Source organism: Chinchilla lanigera, unplaced genomic scaffold (genome assembly GCF_000276665.1).
Source record: "Chinchilla lanigera isolate Chin_1 unplaced genomic scaffold, ChiLan1.0 scaffold00113, whole genome shotgun sequence".
Taxonomy (NCBI): Eukaryota; Metazoa; Chordata; class Mammalia; order Rodentia; family Chinchillidae; genus Chinchilla; species Chinchilla lanigera.
In genome coordinates, this window is record NW_004955514.1 from 281,998 (window position 1) to 301,508 (window position 19,511).

A 19,511-nucleotide genomic window follows, 5' to 3' on the forward strand; every position below is an offset into this window, starting at 1 on the left:
GCCGGGGGCGCGGGGCGGGGGGCGCGGGGCCGAGGGAAGGGGGCGCGGAAAAGGGCACGCAGGGGACTGGAGGACGCGCGGCGCCACCGACAAGGCGTTCACCTTGATGAGAGGAGAGACCTGTACCGGCGGCACCATCTTGTCCCTGACCTTCGCGCCGGAAGCACAACTCAGGCGGAGGAGAACGCGCGGAGAACGCAGAGAGGCCCGGGGTAGGGCAGCGCGCGCATGCGCCGTAGCGGAGAGCGGAGCAGGGCGACTCTCTCTGGTGGCCACAGTCAGTGGCGCGCCCCTCCGTGATGACGTCACGGCGCACGCAGGCGCGCGAGGGCCGGGATACGGGGGTAGCGCCGGAGAGCGGAGACTCTCGGAGCCTGTCCGGTCTCCTGCAGCTCTGGGGCGCGGTCAGGCGTGCGTTACGGGAATCCGGGACCGTGCGGAGCGATCCGAAGCGCGGCCTTCCGGGGCCCTCGGTGCTGCGCCCCAGGACGACCGGCGGTTTCCCAGGAGGGCTACAGCGACCAGAGCTGTCCCTGGGTCCCCCGACCCAGACCTTGAGGCCACGGAGCGCTAGGGTCCGTTAGGATCCCTCCCCACGCCTCCTTCCCGCGGGGGCCCCCGCTGGGGTGCGCGGAGGCCCACTCAGGTAGGAAATAAAGAAGTAAAAGGTACGATAGAGACAAGATGATTAACTAAAACTTGTACTTTTTTTTTTCCGAGACAGGGTCTCGATAGGTAGTCCGGGTTGGCCTCGAACTGGCCACGATTTTCCTGCAAAGTTGTATTTTTAAGAAAACTGCAACTTACAGGACCACCCAAGGCTATCCATATCAGCATTTCTTTGGTTAAATTTGGGATCCTGTCACACACAAAATTCCTCAGGAATGCTGAAAATCCATAAATTGGCTTAACTGAGAAATTAAAGAGTAGGAGAGCAGGAATCTGATCCTAAGATAAAGGAGCAAGTGGAGAGAGTCCAAAGAATGATTTCACCTAGCATGGTAGCGCACACCTGTAATCCCCCCCACTCAGGAGGCAGAGGCAGGAGATCGGCTCTGAGTTCAAGGCCAGCCTGAACTGTATAGGATGACTCTGTGTCAAACAAAAAGGCAAAAAAAAAAGCAATGTTTTAATTACAAAACACACACCAAAAAAAAAACCCATCCCAGTGCAGTACAGTGAGCTAGTACCCTTGCGGGGAAGAGAGGAGCCACCTTTTCCTGGGATTTCCAACCCTTCAAGAAGCATGCTTCTAGCCGGGCGTGGTGGCACACGGCTGTAATCCCAGCACTCAGGAGGCTGAGGCAGGAGGATCGTTGTGAGTTCGAAGCCACCCTGAACTGCATAGGGAGACTCTGTCTCAAAAAAAAAAAAGCATGTTTCCTCTTCCAGGAAATGCACCTCATTTCTCCGAGGGCTCACATTTTGCTCTTGAGTGTGTCCTAAATCTCTGATAAATGCTTCAGCCTTTTACTGAGGAGCCCTGAAAATTTTTGACCCCCAGTGGGGGTCAACGATCCTGCTGAAAGAGGGTGTGTTAAATTCCTTACCTCAGCTTCAGAAATCCTTCAGACCCAGTCCAGTGACAGCCCTGTCAGCCCACCTGTTCCCACTCTTCCACAAATCCCAGTTTCCAAAAAAACACAGTGCAGCTCTGCAAACGTGATACACCAGCCCCACTTCATGTGCACCCCAGAGCCAGCCCCTCAGCTGGCAGCAGGGAGCCTAGCTAGGGGCCAGAACACCACAACCATCCCAAAGGACTCCTTGCTCATGCCCACCCTGGGGAGGCAGGCCAGAGTCCAGCCCCAAGAAAGATGCAGACCCCATCCTTCCTCAGCACCATGGTTTTCAGGCCTCCTGACCCCACAAGATACCCTTCACCCTCTCTTCCTGCCCTTGAGCTTCTGGGAAGATTGATATAGGAGAAATATAAATCCTGATCTATTAGATGTCAAATGTGCAGAGTTTGCAGTGTGTGACAGCGAGGAGTCACATATATGTGATCACAGAAATTTGAGGTTCAGATCTGCAGAGAGAGAGCCACATAAAGATTTTTAAAAGATGTAAGTCAGTTTGTTATAAAAGTACAGAGCACAGGGTATAGTGACACATACAGCACTTAGGAGGCTGAGGCAGGCGGATCTCTGTGAGTTCAAAACCAGTCTGGGCTATATAGTGAACGTGAGGTTAGCTGAGGCAGGAGAATCACCATGAGTTTGTGGCCAGCCTGGACTACATAGTGAGACCCTGTCTCAAAAAAAAGTACAGCAGCTATGAGCATAGTCAAATAATATATTACCACACAGCGAGGCAGAGGAAAGCACCAAAGATGAAGGGGAATCCTCTGGGAAAGGATCTTGCATGAGACAAACGTCATGCCATGCCCAGTTTCTCAGTTCCTTAAGTATTGTGTTCAGACAAAAGTGACTTGGTGCAACAGGCCCAAGTGGCTGGAAGGAGTGTTCCTAGGCTTGGCCAGCTCTGGAAGCCATTGGTCCTTCAGGTGTTAATAGTTATCTCTATATACTCCTTTCCCAGGGCTACTTAGCTAATATTGTTCCAATAGGAAAACAAAACATGTAACAAGGGTACATGAAAAGAACAAAGATATTTTGAGAGAGGACAGGTCCAGATGCTCTGGTCACCCACTTGTGCAACTGAGGCCTAGCTGGACTTACTGGACTAGGTGGTGCTAATACAGTATAATTTCATGTTACTGTTTATCTCTTGGGGAGGCGTGTAGGCCTGGCCATTGCATTTTTATCTTGAGGCCTGGCCTTCTTCAGATATATTTCCAACCACAATTCTGATATATTTATTTATTTATTATTTCATTTATTTATTTGGTTGGAGTTTTTTGTTTGCTTTTTTTTTAGACGGGGTCTTGCTATGTAGTCCAGACTGGCCTCAAACTCATGGCAATCCTCCTGCCTCAGCCTCCGAAGTGCTGGGATCACAGGCATGCACCACCATGCTCATCTTGATGTCTTTATTTGTTGTGCCAACTTCTTTGAGGGCTCAGTCCCTCTCTGACTGTATATTAATTTCTATATAACTTAGCTGCCTATAATAAGATGACCTCAGGTGACCATGAGTTTTCCCTTCACTAGATTTAAAATAACCCACATTCCTCAGCAACTCAACTTCCAGAACTAAAACTGAGTATTTCTGTAGGCCCAGGGCAATGGCAGCAGGCTAGGGGTGGAGGCTGGCAGAGAAGACACCTATGCACCACTGACCAGGGAAGACCCCTGGTGCCAGGAAAGAAACCTGCCTCAGGTCAGGCTCTCAGGCAGAGGAGGGAGGGTCCCAGTGGGGACCTCTGCACCTGTCAGGGTCAGCTGCGTGCAAAATCCTGATACTCCCAGCTCTACTGCTGTCTTCAGTACTGAGCTCAGGACCCTCCCTGGGGCTCTGTGGCCTTCTCACCTTTGGGGCTCCCCACCCCTGCAGGGTCACACCCCAACCCTGAGCCCTGGAACTGGCCCTTCCTTCCAGCCTAGCCCTCACACCTGGTCACGTGCTCCCACTCAGAGTCTCCCAGGTGTGTGATTTCCTTGGTCTTGCTGGCTTAGGGGGTCTTGGGCAGCAGCACCCGGAAGGGAGCTTCCATGACAGGCTGTGTCCTTGGGGTGCAGGGCCTCTGCTACAGTGAACACTCTGTAGCCATGTGCTGGAGTTCAGAGATGTGGGAAAGAGGAAGGAGCACCCAGCACAGCGGCCACATGCACCCACATCCACCCTCATGCTGAGGTTTGGGGTAGCCCTCCAAAGCCTGTTCTCCAGGCCTACACCTTCGGGGCCCAGCCTACCCACCTGTCTCTCCTGCCCTGTCTCCCACTTCCTGGACCAGGGGACCTGACCTCCAGCACCAACAACAGGTTCCTTCCCCTACTGGGCCAGGGAGTACAGGAAGACCTGGGGAACCAGGCCAAATGTGCCCCATCCCAGGCCCTCAGGGTAGCCTGGCCATCTCTAAGGTTGGTCCACCCCAGAAACATCCCCCTGGGCCAGCCAAGGAGCCATTGCTGCCATATGGCCCGGGCCAGGAGCTCTGCTGGTGGATCTGAGTGGGAGCCCTGACACATACAAGTGCTGGCCAAACACTTGGGTCACTCTGTACCGCTGTGCCCATCTGGAAAAGGCAGCTTCCTCTGAGACACGCTGTTTCTGTTGCCCAAAGGGGCCTGGGTGTCATATTGACTCTCAGACCCTAGGTGCTAGCCAGGGCGTGGCAGGTGACTGGAGACACAGCATGCAGGCCTGGAGAGGCTGGGGGCAGGGGCGATCTGAGTCAGTGCTAAGCTGCCCATGCTCGCTCTGCAGTTGTCCAGTCCTTTGAGTGACCCTGAACCTGTCCTTGCAGGGAGTGGCAGCTGAAACCTGAGCTGTCCTAGGGGGCCAGGCAGGAGCTTAAGACAGGTGGAATGGGACCTGGGCAGGAAGACTCAGGCATGGTGAGTGGCCCAGCAGGTGACAGGGCAGGACATGAGTGTGTGTGTGTGTGTGCGCACATGCACGTGCACCCAAGTGCATGGTTATGGGTGAGAAGCACAGGCTCCAGGGGTGCCCTGGTGAGTCTGGGGCAAGATGAAGGAGGGTTTTAGGCCTTCAAGAAACCCTGATGCCAAGAACATGCCCATCATGACGTCCCTTTTCCCTGGACCCCTCCAGGGCCACGTACTGCAAGATGATCCTAAGCCCTGTGCTCTGCCAGGGCTTTGGGGATCACTTCACTGTGCTTCCCCCTGCACCTGGGGTTGGGAACAGCATACTTTCTGGGCCCCTCCAGCTCCAAGTGGAGTCCCCTCATTGAGTTAAGGTTCCCAAATCACAGGGTGCCACTGAGGGTCCTCCAGCAGTACCGGGGGACCCTTAGCCTCAGTGCTCCTGCCTCAGGCCAGCAGGAAGACCAAGAAGAAGGAATTGTGCCTTGTGTGCCCAGCAGGCTTCCTCCAAGTCTTCTCCAACTTTGAGCAGACCCAGATCCAGGAGTTGAAGGTGAGTCCCTCTCCCACCAGGTGCCCCCAACCCAGCGTGGACCTGCGGCTGCCTGTCCATGGGTGAGGAGGCAGAGGCAGAGGCAGAGCTAGTCAGCCACGATCCTACGGGCCTGCCTTGATTTCTAGACATTCACACTAACTGACCAGAACCAGGAAGGCTTCATCAACAAGGAGGACCTGAAGGGCACCTACACCTGCCTCAGTAGGTGTGGGCAGAATGGACACCCTTGCGCTGCTTCCTCTGCTAAGCAAGGGCACTGTCCCTGACAGCTGTCGCCCCTCAGGCCATGAGAGGTGTCTTGCCTCCTCCAGGAGGGAGACCTGACCTACCCCAGGTTGCCCAGAGCATCTAGGTGGACAGGACCAGTGGATCAGCCCAAGCATGAGTGCCTGGGTTGGGCTTATGGAGTTGGGGAGGTTGTGAGGGCCTGTCCCTCCCTCAGAGCCCAGTGGTCCCTCCAGCCCTCTCCAGCAGCCTTGCCTCCCTCTTTCTGGTCCTGCCCTGGGAACTGGGAAGCAGTCTGGTTTCTCCCCAGGGTCAGGGTCCAAGGTAAATGCCCTCCTTCCTGGCCTACCTCATGCCTGACCACAGAGAGCAGCAGCCCCCAGCTTGCCCTGTCCTGTGTCTCCCCCTCTGCCACAGCCACTGTGCCCAGCTCCAGACTCAGGGAGGGCACCCCTCCCTGCGCATGCCTCATACCCCAGGGCTGAGGCCTCCTCCTGTCTTGTAGTACCCAGCACTACTCTGGGTCACCTGGAGAGTGACAGAGTGGCCAGCCCCATGGGGTCACCTGGCAGTCAGCAGAGATAGGGCTGTGGTGACCTTCCTGCCCAGGGACACCGCACGCTACCCAACAGGCAAAACCAACATAAAGGATGACATTGCTCAAGGAGGCCTTAGGGCCCATCAACTTCACCATGTTCCTGAACCTGTTGGGGGAGAAGCTGGCCAGTGAGACCCCTGTGTTCGTACAGTTAGTACCTAACACCTAGAAATTCAGACATTTCACCAGAAAAGCCCTATTTCCCAGCTCCTAAAAAGCCTGGGACCAATCCTGACAAGACCTGAGCTCAGACACTTGCCTCCCAGCTGCCAGCTGCCGGTGGCCTCTGTCTTGCACTAACCCAGCTGCAGGCCAGGGCTAAAATGACAGGGAGGCCTCTCACAGTGGGCAGGCGCTTGGAGCCTTGGGCAGGCGGCGCCCTGAGGCTTCTGCAGCAGGCAGTGACACCAAGGAGACCATCCCAAATGCCTTCAAGATGCTGGACCTGGATGGCAAAGGCAGCATCCACAAGGAGTAGTGAGTGCTGGCTTCCTCGTGGGCCCAGCCCAGAGTGTGTGGAGCATGCTTCTCAGACAGGGCCGGAGCTGGCCCACTTCCCATTCTTCAGGGGCCATTCAGAGATCCCAGTCCTTGGGTAACCCAGTGGGAGCCCAGCTGGGGGTGGGGTGGGGTCATGGGTCCTCCAGCTCCTGCTCAGCCTTCAGGTTTATGGGCTGAGTCCCCTCAGGCCAGCTGCAGGGACAGAGAATATTCCAGCAGCCTCTGAGCCCATCAGCTGCTCCCTAGGCTCAGGTGTCCATGGGCTTCGGTGATCAGTGGATGCCCAGGATTGCAGTGGAGGTAGGGTTCAGACCCGTCAACCCCCACCCCATGTATCCCACAGGGGAGCCAGGTGGGCACTCAGCAGCCTCCTCACCCTTCCTCAAATGGCTGCTGATGTCCCAAGCTGACAAGGTGACGGCCACCAAGGTGCCTGTACCCCACCCCACCCTTCCGGCCTCTACAGACCAAGCACACCCCTGAGTCAGTCAGAGGGTGCTGCAGTGCTGCTGTGGACAAGATGGGGAAGACAGGATTGGGGGGCTGTACAGGGTGGAGGGAGTTTGCTGGGGAGCACTTAAATCAGAGCCAGAGGCTATTCAGTCCCTTGTGTGCTGTCCTGTCCAAGGGGCTGGGCTCAGAGCAGGGCCATCTCAACCCCAGCCCAAATCCACACCCCCAAGCCAGTGTCACCTGAGACCTCTGCTCCCCCCATGGTGCCCAAAGGTGGGGACTGGATCCTGGCACCACTGACAGATGGTAGCCTGAGGCCCTGGGGCCACAGGTCTGTGCGCTCCACACCATCACAGGCTCTGCCCCACCACACCCTTCTCTACCCTTACACCCCTACCCTGCCCCTCCACCCTACCCTAAGTGTTGCCCATCCACCCCACCTACCCCTTCCCCCTGCTCTGCCCAACCCCCACCTCGCTGTGGCCCCCCCCCCCCCAAACACCACCCGAGGCAGCTGTGTTAGCATCTGTCTGGCATCTGTATTTGGACCGCAGAGTCTGACCGCCCGCCGCCTCTTGGTGGACCAGTTGCTGGAGTTCACCTCTGTGGATGCTGTGGGCAACCTGGACTACAAGGTGCTGAACTTGGTGCTCACCCGTGGGGAGTAGGAGTGAGCCTGCAGGCCATACTGGCTCAATAAACGTGGACCCACGATCCACCTGCACATGTCTGATGCAGCACAGGGGTCTGGGGACCAACGAGGAGTGGGTGGGGGGCCAGCTGGGTTCCTGCTGGGCTGACCCCTCACCTGTCCGCACCACTCGCCCACCTCTTCGACTTGCCCAGATCCCTGCCTGCTACAGGAGGCGCCTCGTGCCCTCCTGCACTGGCCCTGGGTTGGGCCTGGTCAGGGTCCACACAGCAGGGCTCTGCGGGCTGCAGCCACAGTCCACCTGGGGCCCCAGGGACATCCTGCCTCACCCGGGGTATTCGGGACCTGAGCCAGTCCCTCCTGTCAAGTCATGGGGCTGCACGCCAAGATGGCCAGGCCTGCCTCACCCTCCCTTCACACAAGTCCCTGGTCACAGCCCCTGAGAATCCTGGGGTCTCCAGTGGATCCAGCAGGGCAGGAGCTTCCTGGGGAGCCTCAGAGAGTGGCTTTACGGTAGGGCTTGGCATCCTTGGTGGAGGGAGCCCTCTATACTCAGCCTGTAGACGCCGGTACGGGGTGTGGAAGAAGAGCACCAAGACACAGGTGAAGAGAGTGCACAGGCCAGCCATCAGCAGCAGGGACACTGGGGACACAAGCACAGCTCTGTTCTCAGCAGTCACAGGCCCCTGACAGCCCAGCCTGGGCAGCCTAGAAGGCAGAGCCCCTGGCATTTCTAAGCCAGCCACACACTCCATTGGTGGTGACCACAGAAACACCCCAACAGCTGGGGTGTGTACAGGCCCACAACCCAGACATGGATGTGCACCGCCCATGCTGACCTCTGCTCACTCTCAACTGTCCTGTCTCTGTGCCTCTGCTATCTCTGTCTCTTCTCCTGTCTCTGCCTTCTTTTTTCCTTTTCATGCTCAGATCTCTGCCCTCATGTCTCTCTGTTTCTCTCTCCCTAGTATTAAAAGAGCTCACCTAAGGGGTACCGAGGCTAGGTTTTCACCCAGATCTCTGAGCTGCACATCACCAGCTGAGCCCAGAGGTTTTTGAGCCCACCAGGCACCCACCACCCACCGAGGAGAGTAAAAGGTATCAAAAGATAGGCCAGGAAGTTGGGGAGGTCTTCCGAGGCTGGGCCAGGCCAGTTCTCCTTACCTCGTTGCCTTGGCCCTCTGGGGTCCTGAGCCATGTGATGGACACTCACCTGTCCAGTCTAGTGAGTCCTCGCCATGCTGGCAGGTGGAGAAGGATGGGTCTGTGCGCCGCACAGTCAGTGCTGTCAGCAGCACCATGATAAGCACACCCTCAGCCTGCCTGGATACACAAGGCCCTCAGTCCAGGTGCTAGCACCACCCAAACTCCAGAGCAGGATACTGTGCATGGGACGGGTGTGTGGCCCAGGGAGGGACACTCACCCCAGCACAAAGACCAAGCCTGTAGCGGCTCCCTCGCCCACAGGGAAGGAGCACTCAACCGCCAGCTCCATGGCCACAGGTGCCACTGAGAAGCCAAAGAGCCCAAGTAGGGAGCAGATTGCAGCCAGCACAATGGCCTGTCCCTGCAGCTGGGCCACCTGGCAGGAAGGAGCAGAGTAGGTGCCAGTCAGATGGGGCCCCTACAGGCAGAGGCCAGGCCATCCCCTTCTGGCACCCCTCCACCTCCGCCCTGCAGGGTGTTCTCAGTTCCAGGAACGCTCACCAAGGAAAAGGCCAGGCATGCCAAGGAGGCCAAGCAGAGGCCTATCTTGGTGGCCTCAGTGAAATGCTTGGTCCGATCCACATACAGGCCAAGAATCAGCGCCCCCAGGATCCCGAACACAATGAAGAGAGCCCCACAGAGGCCTGAAAACTCCTAGAGGGGGGGAGGAAGGCTGCACACATCTTGGGGCAGAGGGCAGGCTCACTGGTGCAGGGCCCAAGGCCAGGACTCTGGTGCCTGCTGAAGGCAGGGTTAGACCCTAGGGCCAGTGTGCCCTGAACCACACGGAGAAAGCCAGAGAGAAGAGAAGAGAGCAGAGATATGGAGGCCATGCGCCAGGCACACGTGAGTGAACACCACCTCTATGGTCTCCATGAGGCATGAACACTAAACTGGGACACGGGGCAACCCCAGCAAAGACGGTCTCTCCCAAGCAGAGCTGGCACTCACGCTAGAGTAGCCGCTGGCACAGAGGATCTGCTCCAGGAGGGCTGAGAAGCTGGAGAAGACCCCGATGCCGCCCCCAAAGCACATGGCCAGGATGACATAGGCCTTGTTCCGCAGCAGCTGGAGGAAAGGCACCACTCAGCCCAATACCCAGGGCTTCTAGCTGGAGCTCTCCCCCACTCAACCCAGGCCAAGTACCTACCAGCCAGAGCCCGGGGAGGAACTTCTCTGAGGTGGAGCTGGCTGCCCCGGCAGAGGGCGGGGTGGGAGGCACACTCTCCCCGATGCAAGTGGTGGCCAGTAGGCAGGCAAGGCCAGCCGGGATGATATAGACGCCAAGCTGGAGAGAAGGGGTAAGGCCACAAAGGCCACGAAGACACATGCACCCCTGTGCACCCCATGGTGGCATGCTGCCTTTATGGACCCCAGAACCTGTGATGGGCAGCACCACCATACACTCACCTGTACCAGGGGGCTGCATACAGGGCCCCAGCTTTCAGCCCAACTCACCCAACTGATGGCCACCTGCACTCCCACATAAGTAGGTCATGCTAACACACCCAGCTACATCATACAGGTGTACATTCACATGTGTGCACACATACCATAACCTGCATGTACACCACACACATGCACACAACACGTGTGTACAAGCCACTTACATGCACATACATGTACACACAGCACACAGGTCCCCATACCACATACACATGAGCAGGTACACAGCAGGGGCACCACACGTGCACCTCATGATCTCCCTCACCATCAAGGGGATGTCTTCTCCTTTCTTTACCAGGGCAGGTGACAGCAGGTTGGCCACAAGAATGCCCAGGGGGTTTGCTGGATGGACAGATAGGCAAAGAAATCCCATCAGCCCAGCTGTGGCCAGCATTCATCTCCAGCCCCCAGGGAAACCTTCCTGGCTCTGGGGCCTTGGCCTTGGCCATGGAGCTCCAGGCAGCCCCAAGCTAAGCCCAGGCTGGGAAAAGCCTCCCCTCAAGACTCACACATGGTGGCAATCATGTTGGCCGTGGCTCTCTGGTGCTCTGGGAACCACAAGGCGGCCAGTTTGGCCGGAGAAAAGATGACCAGGGTCTGGGCCAGGGCACAGAGGCTCTGGCCAGCCATGAAGAAGGCAAATGGGCTGGGGATCCAGACAGCCATGCAGGGCAGGGCACGAAGCGCACTGCCTAAGAAGTTCAGCCACGCCCCCAGGATGGTCTGCAGGGACAGTCCAAAGGCTGCTGCCCACTCCAGCCCACAAGGGACATCAACTTCCAGCCTCCCCATTGCCCATCAGCTCTGCTGGGGGTCTGGCCAATGGGACTGGTAGACCCTGGTCTGCACAGGAAGCCATGGTTCCCATACCCAAACGCAGGGGCCCACCAATCCCATAGCAGGCCAGGGGTAGGGTCTGACTCACTGCTGCCCGGAGCCCCACAGAGTCCAAGACCCAGATGGCCGCGATGCCACCGGGGATAGCCACCACGAAGTAGATGAGTGACAGCCAGTTGACCTGCTCCATGGACAGGAAGAAGTGCTGGGCAATGACTTCTGCCACAGGCGCAAAGCTGAGCCACAGCTGTGAAGAGAGCTGGGAATCAGCCAGGGCCACCGATGCCATCACCAGCTCTGCCCTGCTGCCTGACTCAGTCAGCCCGAGGGGCCAGTGTGGGCAGTCCTGTGAGGGCCATGGGGACCCCCGCCTAGGCCAGGCATGGCCTCTGGGTCTTTCTGCCAGAGACCAACCCTCACACCATCACTCCTGGGAGGGCACCAGGCAGATGACCAGCCTGGGGGCAGACACAGAGGCTGATGACCCCACCAGGCCTGGACCTGACCCTCCAAGGAAAGCCTGAGGGCTGTCTGCAGGGTGTCCATCATATGAGAGGACAAAGCAAGAGGTGTGGGAGTCCTGGATGTGAGCGAGGCAGTTGGCAGCATTGTCCAGAGGGCCAAGGAGGGGTCTAGCAAGGACAGAGCCAAAGGGAAGGACAACTCAGAGCTGGGCTGTTGGGGGTCAGGGGTGCTCTTCCTGTTTGTGAACTGGTGATGAACAGCTGGGCTGTGACCTGGCATCACCCTCAGGAGAACTGAGTTGGACAGGTGAGGCCTCCTGGACTGGGGATAGTCTCCAGCCTGAGGCTGGACCTAGCACCAGGTGTGCTCAGCAAGTAACAGAGGGTTTGGGGAGGCCAAGAGGAAGCACTACCCAGCATTGAAGGGTGGAGACCATGGGTGCTCAGGACAGGGTGTCTCAAAAGTGTGTCAGGAATCAGTTCCTCATCCAAACCGCTCCAGGCATGCCTCAGAGGCAGAGCAGCAAAACCAGAGCCTCACGCGGCAGGGACCTTGAGCAATGGCTGCCTTCTCTTCCTTTCCTTTCCCCTCAGACTTCTCCAGAGTCAGGCCACGCCTGTGCAGGCCCAGCCCAGCAGACAGTAAGCTTGGTGTGCACACACCGCCTGTTCCCCAAACCGAACTCAGCCAGCCCTCATCAGCCTCCCAGCTCTGTCCTTGCACCTCCCAAGCCTAGGGCCAAAGGATGGGCGGGGACACACAGGTGTAGAGGACAATCATGCCTCCTGCAAGCACCCAGCCTTGTCCAGCACACCGCCCCTTGTAAATGGGTGGGCCAACTCCCACGGAGACTCCTGTGTCTCCAGGCCTCACCCCAGCCATCCTTTCAGAGCCTGGCAGCCGTGGTCCCAGCTGCAAGTGAGGAAATGGGGACTCTGGAAACCCACTGCCTACAACAGGGACCCAAGCTGGGATCACCACAGCTCTTGGTATCATAGCTAGATTTCTGTGGGCTCCATAATGACAGCAGGACCTCTACCCACGTTCCCAGAAACTTCCCGGAACTAGGGAGACCCAGCCTCAGATACCCACTCAAAGCTAGTTACACCCCCAGGCTCTACACACGGGGCCCAGAGCCAAGCCAAGCCCTGGTTCATCCGGAGACCTGCAGCAGCAATCCCCAAGCCTGGCTCAGGGCTGAGTCACCACACCCAGCCTACAGCGGGGAGAACCGGGCTTGGATGCCCACAGGGCTTTGAACATGGGCCGAGCCTGGACTCCAACCCCAAGTGGCCTCAGCTTCCTGGCCATCCCACCCGGATCCCTGAGCTGCAGGACCCCAGCCTGTGCTGGCGGCCACACCTTCCTCATTCCCTGCAGGTTTCTGCACCCCCGTGAAGAGATGGGGATGTGTGGGTGACCACACGTTGGAAGCCTCCATCGCAGTGAACCCTGCAATTACCCTGAGCCTGGGGGTGAGTGGGAAGGGCGCCCCCCGGGTGTGCTGAGGTGCTGTGGTTCCTGTCCAAGGGCAAGGAAGCCTGGCCTGGCGCTGGGGCAGGGGAATGGGAGCGGCAGGCGGGAACGAGGATGCCAGGCCGGGACGGGCCCTTCCCTTCCCCCACGGGGCGGTACCGTGGCGTTGGAGCAGCTCAGCAAGCTGACTGCCAGCAGGAAGAGCCAGCGCCGCGCGTAGGTGCGAGGGCTCCCCGGCCCGCCCCCGGCGTCCCCCTCTGTCATCGGCCCGTCCCCGGGGTCCGCTGCTGTCCTCTGCCCGTTTCCGGGCGTGCTTGGCTCGTCCCCAGCGTGCCCCGCCGTTCTCCGCCGGTCTCCGCTGTCCCGCGCAGTCTCCGCGCGGTGCCCAAGGTTCCCTGCTGCCCCTGTCCCGGCCCCCTCTGGCATCAACCCGTCCCCGGCTTCCCCCTCTGGCATCCGCCAGTCCCCGCAGTCCCGTGCCACCTCAAGCCAGCCTCCCGAAGTCCAGGCTTTCTGACCCCGGGGCCCGCCCGGGCCCGACATAAGGGCGCAGGCAGAGGGCCGGGACGCGGCGATCGGGTCGGCCCCGCCCCCAAAGCAGGGGCGTGGTGACGCATCGGGTGGGCGGGGCGGGTGGGTGGAGTGGTGGAGTGTGACAGGCCAGGACTGAAGACCCTGCCATAGGCCCCAGGGTAATGTCCCTTCCCGCAGGACACAGCTGATCGGGTCCCACGGGGACGGGCGTGGGAAAAGGGGCCTGAAGCAGAGTGTGCATGCTTAAAAGGACCCCGAAGTCCTGGGGTCCCAACGAGTCACAGGGAGCAGCCATCCTGGAATAGAAGGCTGTAGTCGGTCTGCAAACAGCCAGACTTGTCCGGGGAGGCACAAGGTAGGAACTGGGGAAGGTTTGGGGGCTTGTGTGTCCAGCCCCGAGTGCACGCGCACGCGTACACGTGTACACACACACACACACACACACACACACGCACACACACAAACAGGGCCAGGCTGCCATCTGGTTTCCTCTGAGAAACCCTGGGTGCAAGGAAGCACGGTTCTCTTCATTCAGGTGGGAACGGCAGTGCAGTTTCCTGTGGGTCTGGCTGGCTCTACCAAGGTGGGGTCTGTCTGGGCAGGATGGGGATGGGTGTTTCTCCAGCCAGGAGGCCTCTTGCCCTCAAACATACCGTCACTCCTGCTCTTTGTCCCAAGTGTCCTAAGATGGGACATTTGTCAGACAAGCAACTGCACAGCCCTAGGCTTTAGCATGTGTGTGTGTTCTTATGGAGCGTTATGTGTCTACAGAATGAAGCCAGCCACCACAGCCCCCTCTCTCTGGGCACCTCACAGCCTTCCTCCATGGCCTGGTGCTGTCTTTGTGCTGGGACTGGGATGCCCTCCACCACACCTGGCAGATGAAAAGGGGCCACGCTGGTTTCAGTGCAGAGGGGCTTGGCGTAGGTGCAGCTCTGCCCCTCACCAGCTGCAGACCTGGGAGGTATCCGAGCTGTCCCCACTCAGCAGGGTGTACAGTGGCTGCTGAGCTCCTTCTTCCCCTCCCAGCTGTTTGTTTTTTTGTCTGTTTGTTTTTGTTTTTTTCTTCCGTTACCAGGAATTGAACTCACAACCTTGAGCTTTGCAGGCATGTACTTTGCCACTGAGCTAATAAATCCCCAGCCCCTCCCCTCCCAGCTCTGAACAGGAGAGTTCAGCATGGCTGTACGACATGAGACCAGCTCACAACAATCAGTTGTGTTTCTAGAAACTGCACCAACATGGAACATCTGAAAGCCACAATTAAAAACAAAATACATTTGTAATTACCTCAAAGAAATTAAGTATTTGCTAGTACTTATATAAATGGGCAGGGTATGGTGGTGTACGCCTGTAATCCCAGCACTCGGGAGGCTGAGGCAGGAAGATTGTTGTGAGTTCAAGACCAACCTGGGCTACAAAGTGAGCTCAAGGCCATCCTGAACTGTAAAGCGAGACCCTGTCTCAAAAAGACAAAAAAAAAAAAAAAAAAGGGAAAGTTTTGGGGCTGGGGATTTAGCTCAGCGGCACAGCGCCTTCCTGGCAAGTGAAAGGTCATGAGTTCGATTCCTGGTACTGGAAGAAAAACAAAAAAACAAACAAAAATACTAAAAATGAAAACATCAAGGAAGACCTAAAGAAATGGAGAGACACACCATATTCATGGATGGCCCAAATCAACATAGTAAAGTTGTCAGTTCTCCCTAAATCAACTTACAGGGTTTTTTGTTTCTTTTTGTAGTAGTAGGGAGTTGGACCCAGGGTCTTGTGCTTGCTAGGCAAGTGCTGTACAACTAAGCTATAGTCCCAGCCCCCACCCCTTTTGTATTGAAACAAGGTCTCATTAAGTTTCCCAGGCTAACCACAAACGTGTGATCCTCCTGCTTCAGCCTCCTGAGTGCCTGAGATTAAAGGCATGCATACCTCTGTGCCTGACTGATCTATAGGTTTAATGAAATTCTTATCAAAAGTCTTTGCCCACATAGACTGAAGATACTTGCAAACCACATATCCAATATATCCACACTTTCTATTCAAACCAAGTGTGACACTGTCATATAATACAGCAGTTGCAATCTTGGTTTTTCTCCGGTACCGGGAACCGAACTCACGACCTTGCGCATGCCAGGCAGGCGCTTTTGCCGCTGAGCTAAACCCCCAGCCCCTGAGCAGTTGCAATCTTGGACACTTATCCCTGAGAAATAAAAATTTATGTTCACACAGAAACCTGTAGCCAAACCTGTGGTAGCCTAATCTGTGATAACCAAAGGCTGGAAATCTCCAGATGTCCTTTAGTGGTGAATGGTTATGCAAGCTGTAGTATATCCATACCAGGGAGCATTACTCAGTAGGAATGGCTATTGAGGGGCTGGGAATTTAGCTCAGCAGCACAGCACCTGCCTGGCAAGTGTGACGCTGTGAGTCCGATTCCCAGTACCAGGGGAAAAAAGAAGAAAAAAAGGAATGGCTATTGAGATCTGCAAACACACAGATGCATCCCAGGCAATTACACAGGATGAAAAGAAACAGCTCGGCCCGGGCATCCTGTGTGGTTCCATTTGCTATGCCTGGATGTGGTTTAAATATGTCCCCCTCACCATGGGGCTCATGTACTAAAAGTTGGGTCCCCAGGGGCTAGTGTTGAGCTGGATGGACCATTCAAGGGTGGGGCCTGAGAAAGCCTTTAGGTCATTTGGGGTACTGCCCTAGGAAGAGATTGTTGTAGTTCTCTAGTTCTCATGGGATCCTAAGTTTTCAGGAGAGACTGTTACTAAACAAAAAAGAGAGGGAGAGAAAGCCTGGGACCTGCCCTTGCCCCAGCTTCCCGTCTTCATGTGATCTCTGCTCTCTGCATGCCTGGCCATCAGGGTGCCACCCACCATAGCAGGGTCACAGGGCCAAGCTGATATGAGCACCAGGCCCCTGAATATCCAAAACTATAAGCTACATTGGTCTCTGTTCTTGCAAAGTTACACAGCCACAGGGACTTCATTATAGTAGCTGGAAATGAACTAGCACACCATTTGTGTCACCATTTGGCGAAAGCTAGGGTTAGAACTGCAGAAGACAGTAGTGGTTGCTAGGGTTCAGTGTCTGGCCAGGACAGGAGCACCTGTGGTGATGTCCTGCCCCTTCACCATGGACATGAACACACAGCTGCAGTGTAAGGTCAAGTGCAGGTGCGCACACAGAGCCTGAAGTAAACAGGGTGAGTGGGCAGGTTTCACCAATGTCACATCATGCTGTGGAGTCTGCAAGACGTCATTCTGCGGGCTGGCAGAGACAGCAGGGCCTCTCTGTGCTGTTTCTTACATCTTTGTGTGAATCCACGATTATCTCAAAGAAGCATAATGGTAAGAAATCCCACAGAATGGGAATTCCACTCATTCAGTGTGGCAGTTTTGTTTAAATCTCAACAAGCATCTCTAACACAAGCCTGAGCAGCTGGAGTTTTGAATCCAGGCCTAGGGACATGGGCGGATGCATATACCACACACAGCCCCAGTGCCTGGCACACCTTTGGACATCCCAGTCTCCAGGTGTCCTCTGTGGACCACGCAAGTCACCTGGCATCTCTTGGAAAATGACCTTCAAAGGCTTGGTTATATCTGGTCCCCTCCTATGTCTAAACCTGTTTTAGTGTCTTCATTTCCTTTTTTAAAAATTAAATATGGTCTCAGCACAAATTAACATGAGTCCCTGTGTTCTATTCAAAGCCAGGGAGTTGAGGGTGGAAGGTGAGGACACTGTCCTGGGAAATGCCAGGGATAATAACCTCCCATGAGGTGACAGTCAGGGGCCCATCCTGTTTATTTGCTTGTCTTTTATCTGCTCCTCCCAAAGAATGCCAAGAATGCAAGGGCAGGAGTCTATTCTCCAGGAATGCCTGGATCAGGACTGGATGACTTAAGGTCCTGGGTAAGAACAAAGGGGTAAGTGGAAGCCTTTTGCCTCAGGCTACTCTATGACAGGCCTGCCAGGCAGGCTCCACCTGTGTGCCCACACTCCCCTCATACACCTGTTGACCATCCTGGGCTGTCTGGCTCCAGCAGCACAGCATATCTCCCTCCATGCAGGGATGACCCGCCCCTCTTCCTCTGGATTAGATGCTAAAAGCCCAGTACAACACCTCACAGCACAGGCCAAGTCAGCACAGAAAGATCCAGACTCCAAAAACAGGAGACAACTGTACTCTCAAGGATACGGAAGGGATCGAGTGATGGACACCACTCACAAACCTGTGGCTACGTTTTGATTGGCCAAGGGAGGTGATCACTATCACCTTTGGTCCAGTAGCCCGAACAGAGTGGGCCCTGGTGCCCTCCTCATCCCCTCCAGTCCAGCACAGGGGCCCATATGAACCCCAAAATTGAGGCAGCCAGTGTCTGCAGCCAGCTTGCTGTCCCCACTAAGGACTCCACGGGTCCCTCTGTCCCTGCCCTCAAACCTGGTCATCTCAGAAAGAGGCTCAAGGAGGTGGTTTCCTCATTTGTGTCTGTGGTGTGAAGTAGGCAATGTTTTATGTATCTGTGGTGTAAGACAGGATCAAATGCATGTCTAATTTTTTGTGTAGGGTCTGACACTCTTCTGTGTTGTGTATGCGCCTAGAATAAGACTGGTATCTGGTGTAAATTCTTGCACTATGTTAGGCTATGGGTTTTGGTGTGTGGCCTAAGCTGATGTTTAATTTTTTGGTGATGTTTAATATATGGTGAGAGATAAGTCTATGTCTTGTGTACATATGTGGTGTACAGTGGTTATCTATTTTTTGTCCGTGTGGGACAAAACAGGCATCTAGTTTTTTTGTGACTGGGCAAATGTAACAGGTTTGTACTGCACACATGCACATGCCGGGGGGGGGGGTAAAGTGGAATCAGAGCCTGGAAGGGCCTGGGAGTCTGCTCTCTCATGACTGTACTGACCTACAACCATTTTACATGTGTACACAAACAGGAGACATGAGACCTCCGGGTCAGAGACAAAGCAGCAGCCAGCCTCGTGCTGCCCCTCAGCCATCCCAAAGATACAGGTGGTCCTGATGCATGCCAGGTGTGTGTGTTAGTATCTTTGTTTATTGCCAAATGTTTCATTTTATGGATATACCACATTTTAATTTATCAGCTGATACACATTTAGGTGTTTCCACATTGGGGCTACCAGCACTGCTATTCTGACTTACTACATACCCGGTTCTGCATAGACCTCTGCTTTCATTTCTCCTGGCTCTATGCCTAGGAGTGTGATTGTGGACTTATATGTTAACTTCACATTTAACCTTTTTAGGAACTGAAAATTGTCCAATACCATTGTATACCCCACAACCTCATGAGAGTCCCAGTTTCTCTGCATTCTCACCCAAAGTCATTTTTGCCTCTTTTTAATTAAGGCCATCCTATTGGGTATGAAGAGGTTATGATGTGGACCTCCCCGATGGCTAATGCTGTTACCATCTTTTCATATGCTCATTGGCCATTTGTGTATTTTCTTTGGAAAATTATCTATTCAGATTATTTATTCATTGTAATTGGGTATTCCTCTTTTCATTGCTTAAAAATATTTATTTATTTATTTGCTTATGTATTGTTTTGTTTTGATACAGGATCTTGCTATGTAGCAAAGGCTGGCCCTGAACTCACTTTGTAGCCCAGGCTGGCCTCAAATTTGCCTCAGTCTCCCAAATTCTGGGATTACAGGGGTGTGCCACCACGCCAGCCTATCTTTTCATTGCTGAGTCATGATCCCAGCATTCTGGAAGAAGAATCACAACTGTGAGCCCAGTGTGGGCAACTTAGTGACTCAGCAAATTTTTTTAAAAGGCCTATCTCAAATTTTTTTAAAAGGGCTGGGATGTAGCTCAATGTAAATGCCCTGGGTTCAATCCCCAGTACCAAAAAAAGAAAAAGAAAGGGAAAAAAATCACAAGTTTGAGGTCCACCTGTGTAACTTATTGAGATCCTGTCTCAGTAATTAAAAAAAAAACCAAAGGCCCAGAAACAAAGATCAGTGGTAGAACAGTACCCACCACATGTGAGGCCTGGGGGTCTACCCCAGTAACCTGTCAAAAAGCCCCTTGCACCCCAGAACCCTCTTAATCCCTTTTGTTCATGGTGT

At 55.3% G+C, this 19,511-nt stretch overlaps 2 protein-coding genes across 5 annotated transcripts; one reads left to right on the forward strand and one right to left on the reverse strand.

Moving 5' to 3' along the window:
- The first annotated feature begins 567 nt into the window (after nucleotides 1-567).
- Myl5 (myosin, light chain 5, regulatory) lies at nucleotides 568-7,202 on the forward strand. Its single transcript, XM_013506847.1, has 5 exons — nucleotides 568-646; nucleotides 4,370-4,460; nucleotides 4,903-5,004; nucleotides 5,133-5,208; nucleotides 6,176-7,202. The coding sequence occupies exons 2-5, from the start codon at nucleotides 4,431-4,433 to the stop codon at nucleotides 6,427-6,429; spliced, it is 462 nt and encodes a 153-aa protein (XP_013362301.1). The 5' UTR covers nucleotides 568-646; nucleotides 4,370-4,430; the 3' UTR covers nucleotides 6,430-7,202.
- A 101-nt stretch (nucleotides 7,203-7,303) lies between these two features.
- Nucleotides 7,304-13,446, reverse strand: Mfsd7 (major facilitator superfamily domain containing 7). Of its 4 annotated transcripts, none has more exons than XM_013506846.1 (10): nucleotides 13,350-13,446; nucleotides 11,014-11,172; nucleotides 10,598-10,811; nucleotides 10,354-10,430; nucleotides 9,793-9,930; nucleotides 9,594-9,710; nucleotides 9,144-9,296; nucleotides 8,861-9,018; nucleotides 8,650-8,759; nucleotides 7,304-8,079 (listed from the first exon to the last, which is right to left on the reverse strand). In XM_013506846.1, exons 1-10 carry the CDS (start codon nucleotides 13,407-13,409, stop codon nucleotides 7,805-7,807), a joined length of 1,461 nt encoding a protein of 486 aa, XP_013362300.1. In that variant the 5' UTR covers nucleotides 13,410-13,446; the 3' UTR covers nucleotides 7,304-7,804. The 4 variants fall into 4 exon arrangements, 3 of the variants coding, with proteins under 3 accessions (XP_013362300.1, XP_005408730.2, XP_013362299.1); XM_005408673.2 differs by having other exon boundaries at nucleotides 13,026-13,446; XR_001231781.1 differs by having other exon boundaries at nucleotides 7,993-8,079; nucleotides 8,650-8,755; nucleotides 13,026-13,446.
- Between the last annotated feature and the right edge of the window lie 6,065 nt (nucleotides 13,447-19,511).

Coding starts and splice junctions, on each gene's coding strand:
- Myl5 (XM_013506847.1), top strand. CDS start 4,431: ATGGGACCTGGGCAGGAAGACTCAGGCATG. Junction 4,461..4,902: donor GGCAGGAAGACTCAGGCATG/GTGAGTGGCCCA, acceptor CTCCTGCCTCAG/GCCAGCAGGAAGACCAAGAA. Junction 5,209..6,175: donor GGGCACCTACACCTGCCTCA/GTAGGTGTGGGC, acceptor GGCCTCTCACAG/TGGGCAGGCGCTTGGAGCCT.
- Mfsd7 (XM_005408673.2), bottom strand. CDS start 13,409: ATGTCGGGCCCGGGCGGGCCCCGGGGTCAGAAAGCCTGGACTTCGGGA. Junction 11,173..13,025: donor TGAGCTGCTCCAACGCCACG/GTACCGCCCCGT, acceptor CTCTCTTCACAG/CTGTGGCTCAGCTTTGCGCC. Junction 9,297..9,593: donor GTGCCAGCGGCTACTCTAGC/GTGAGTGCCAGC, acceptor CCCCCCCTCTAG/GAGTTTTCAGGCCTCTGTGG.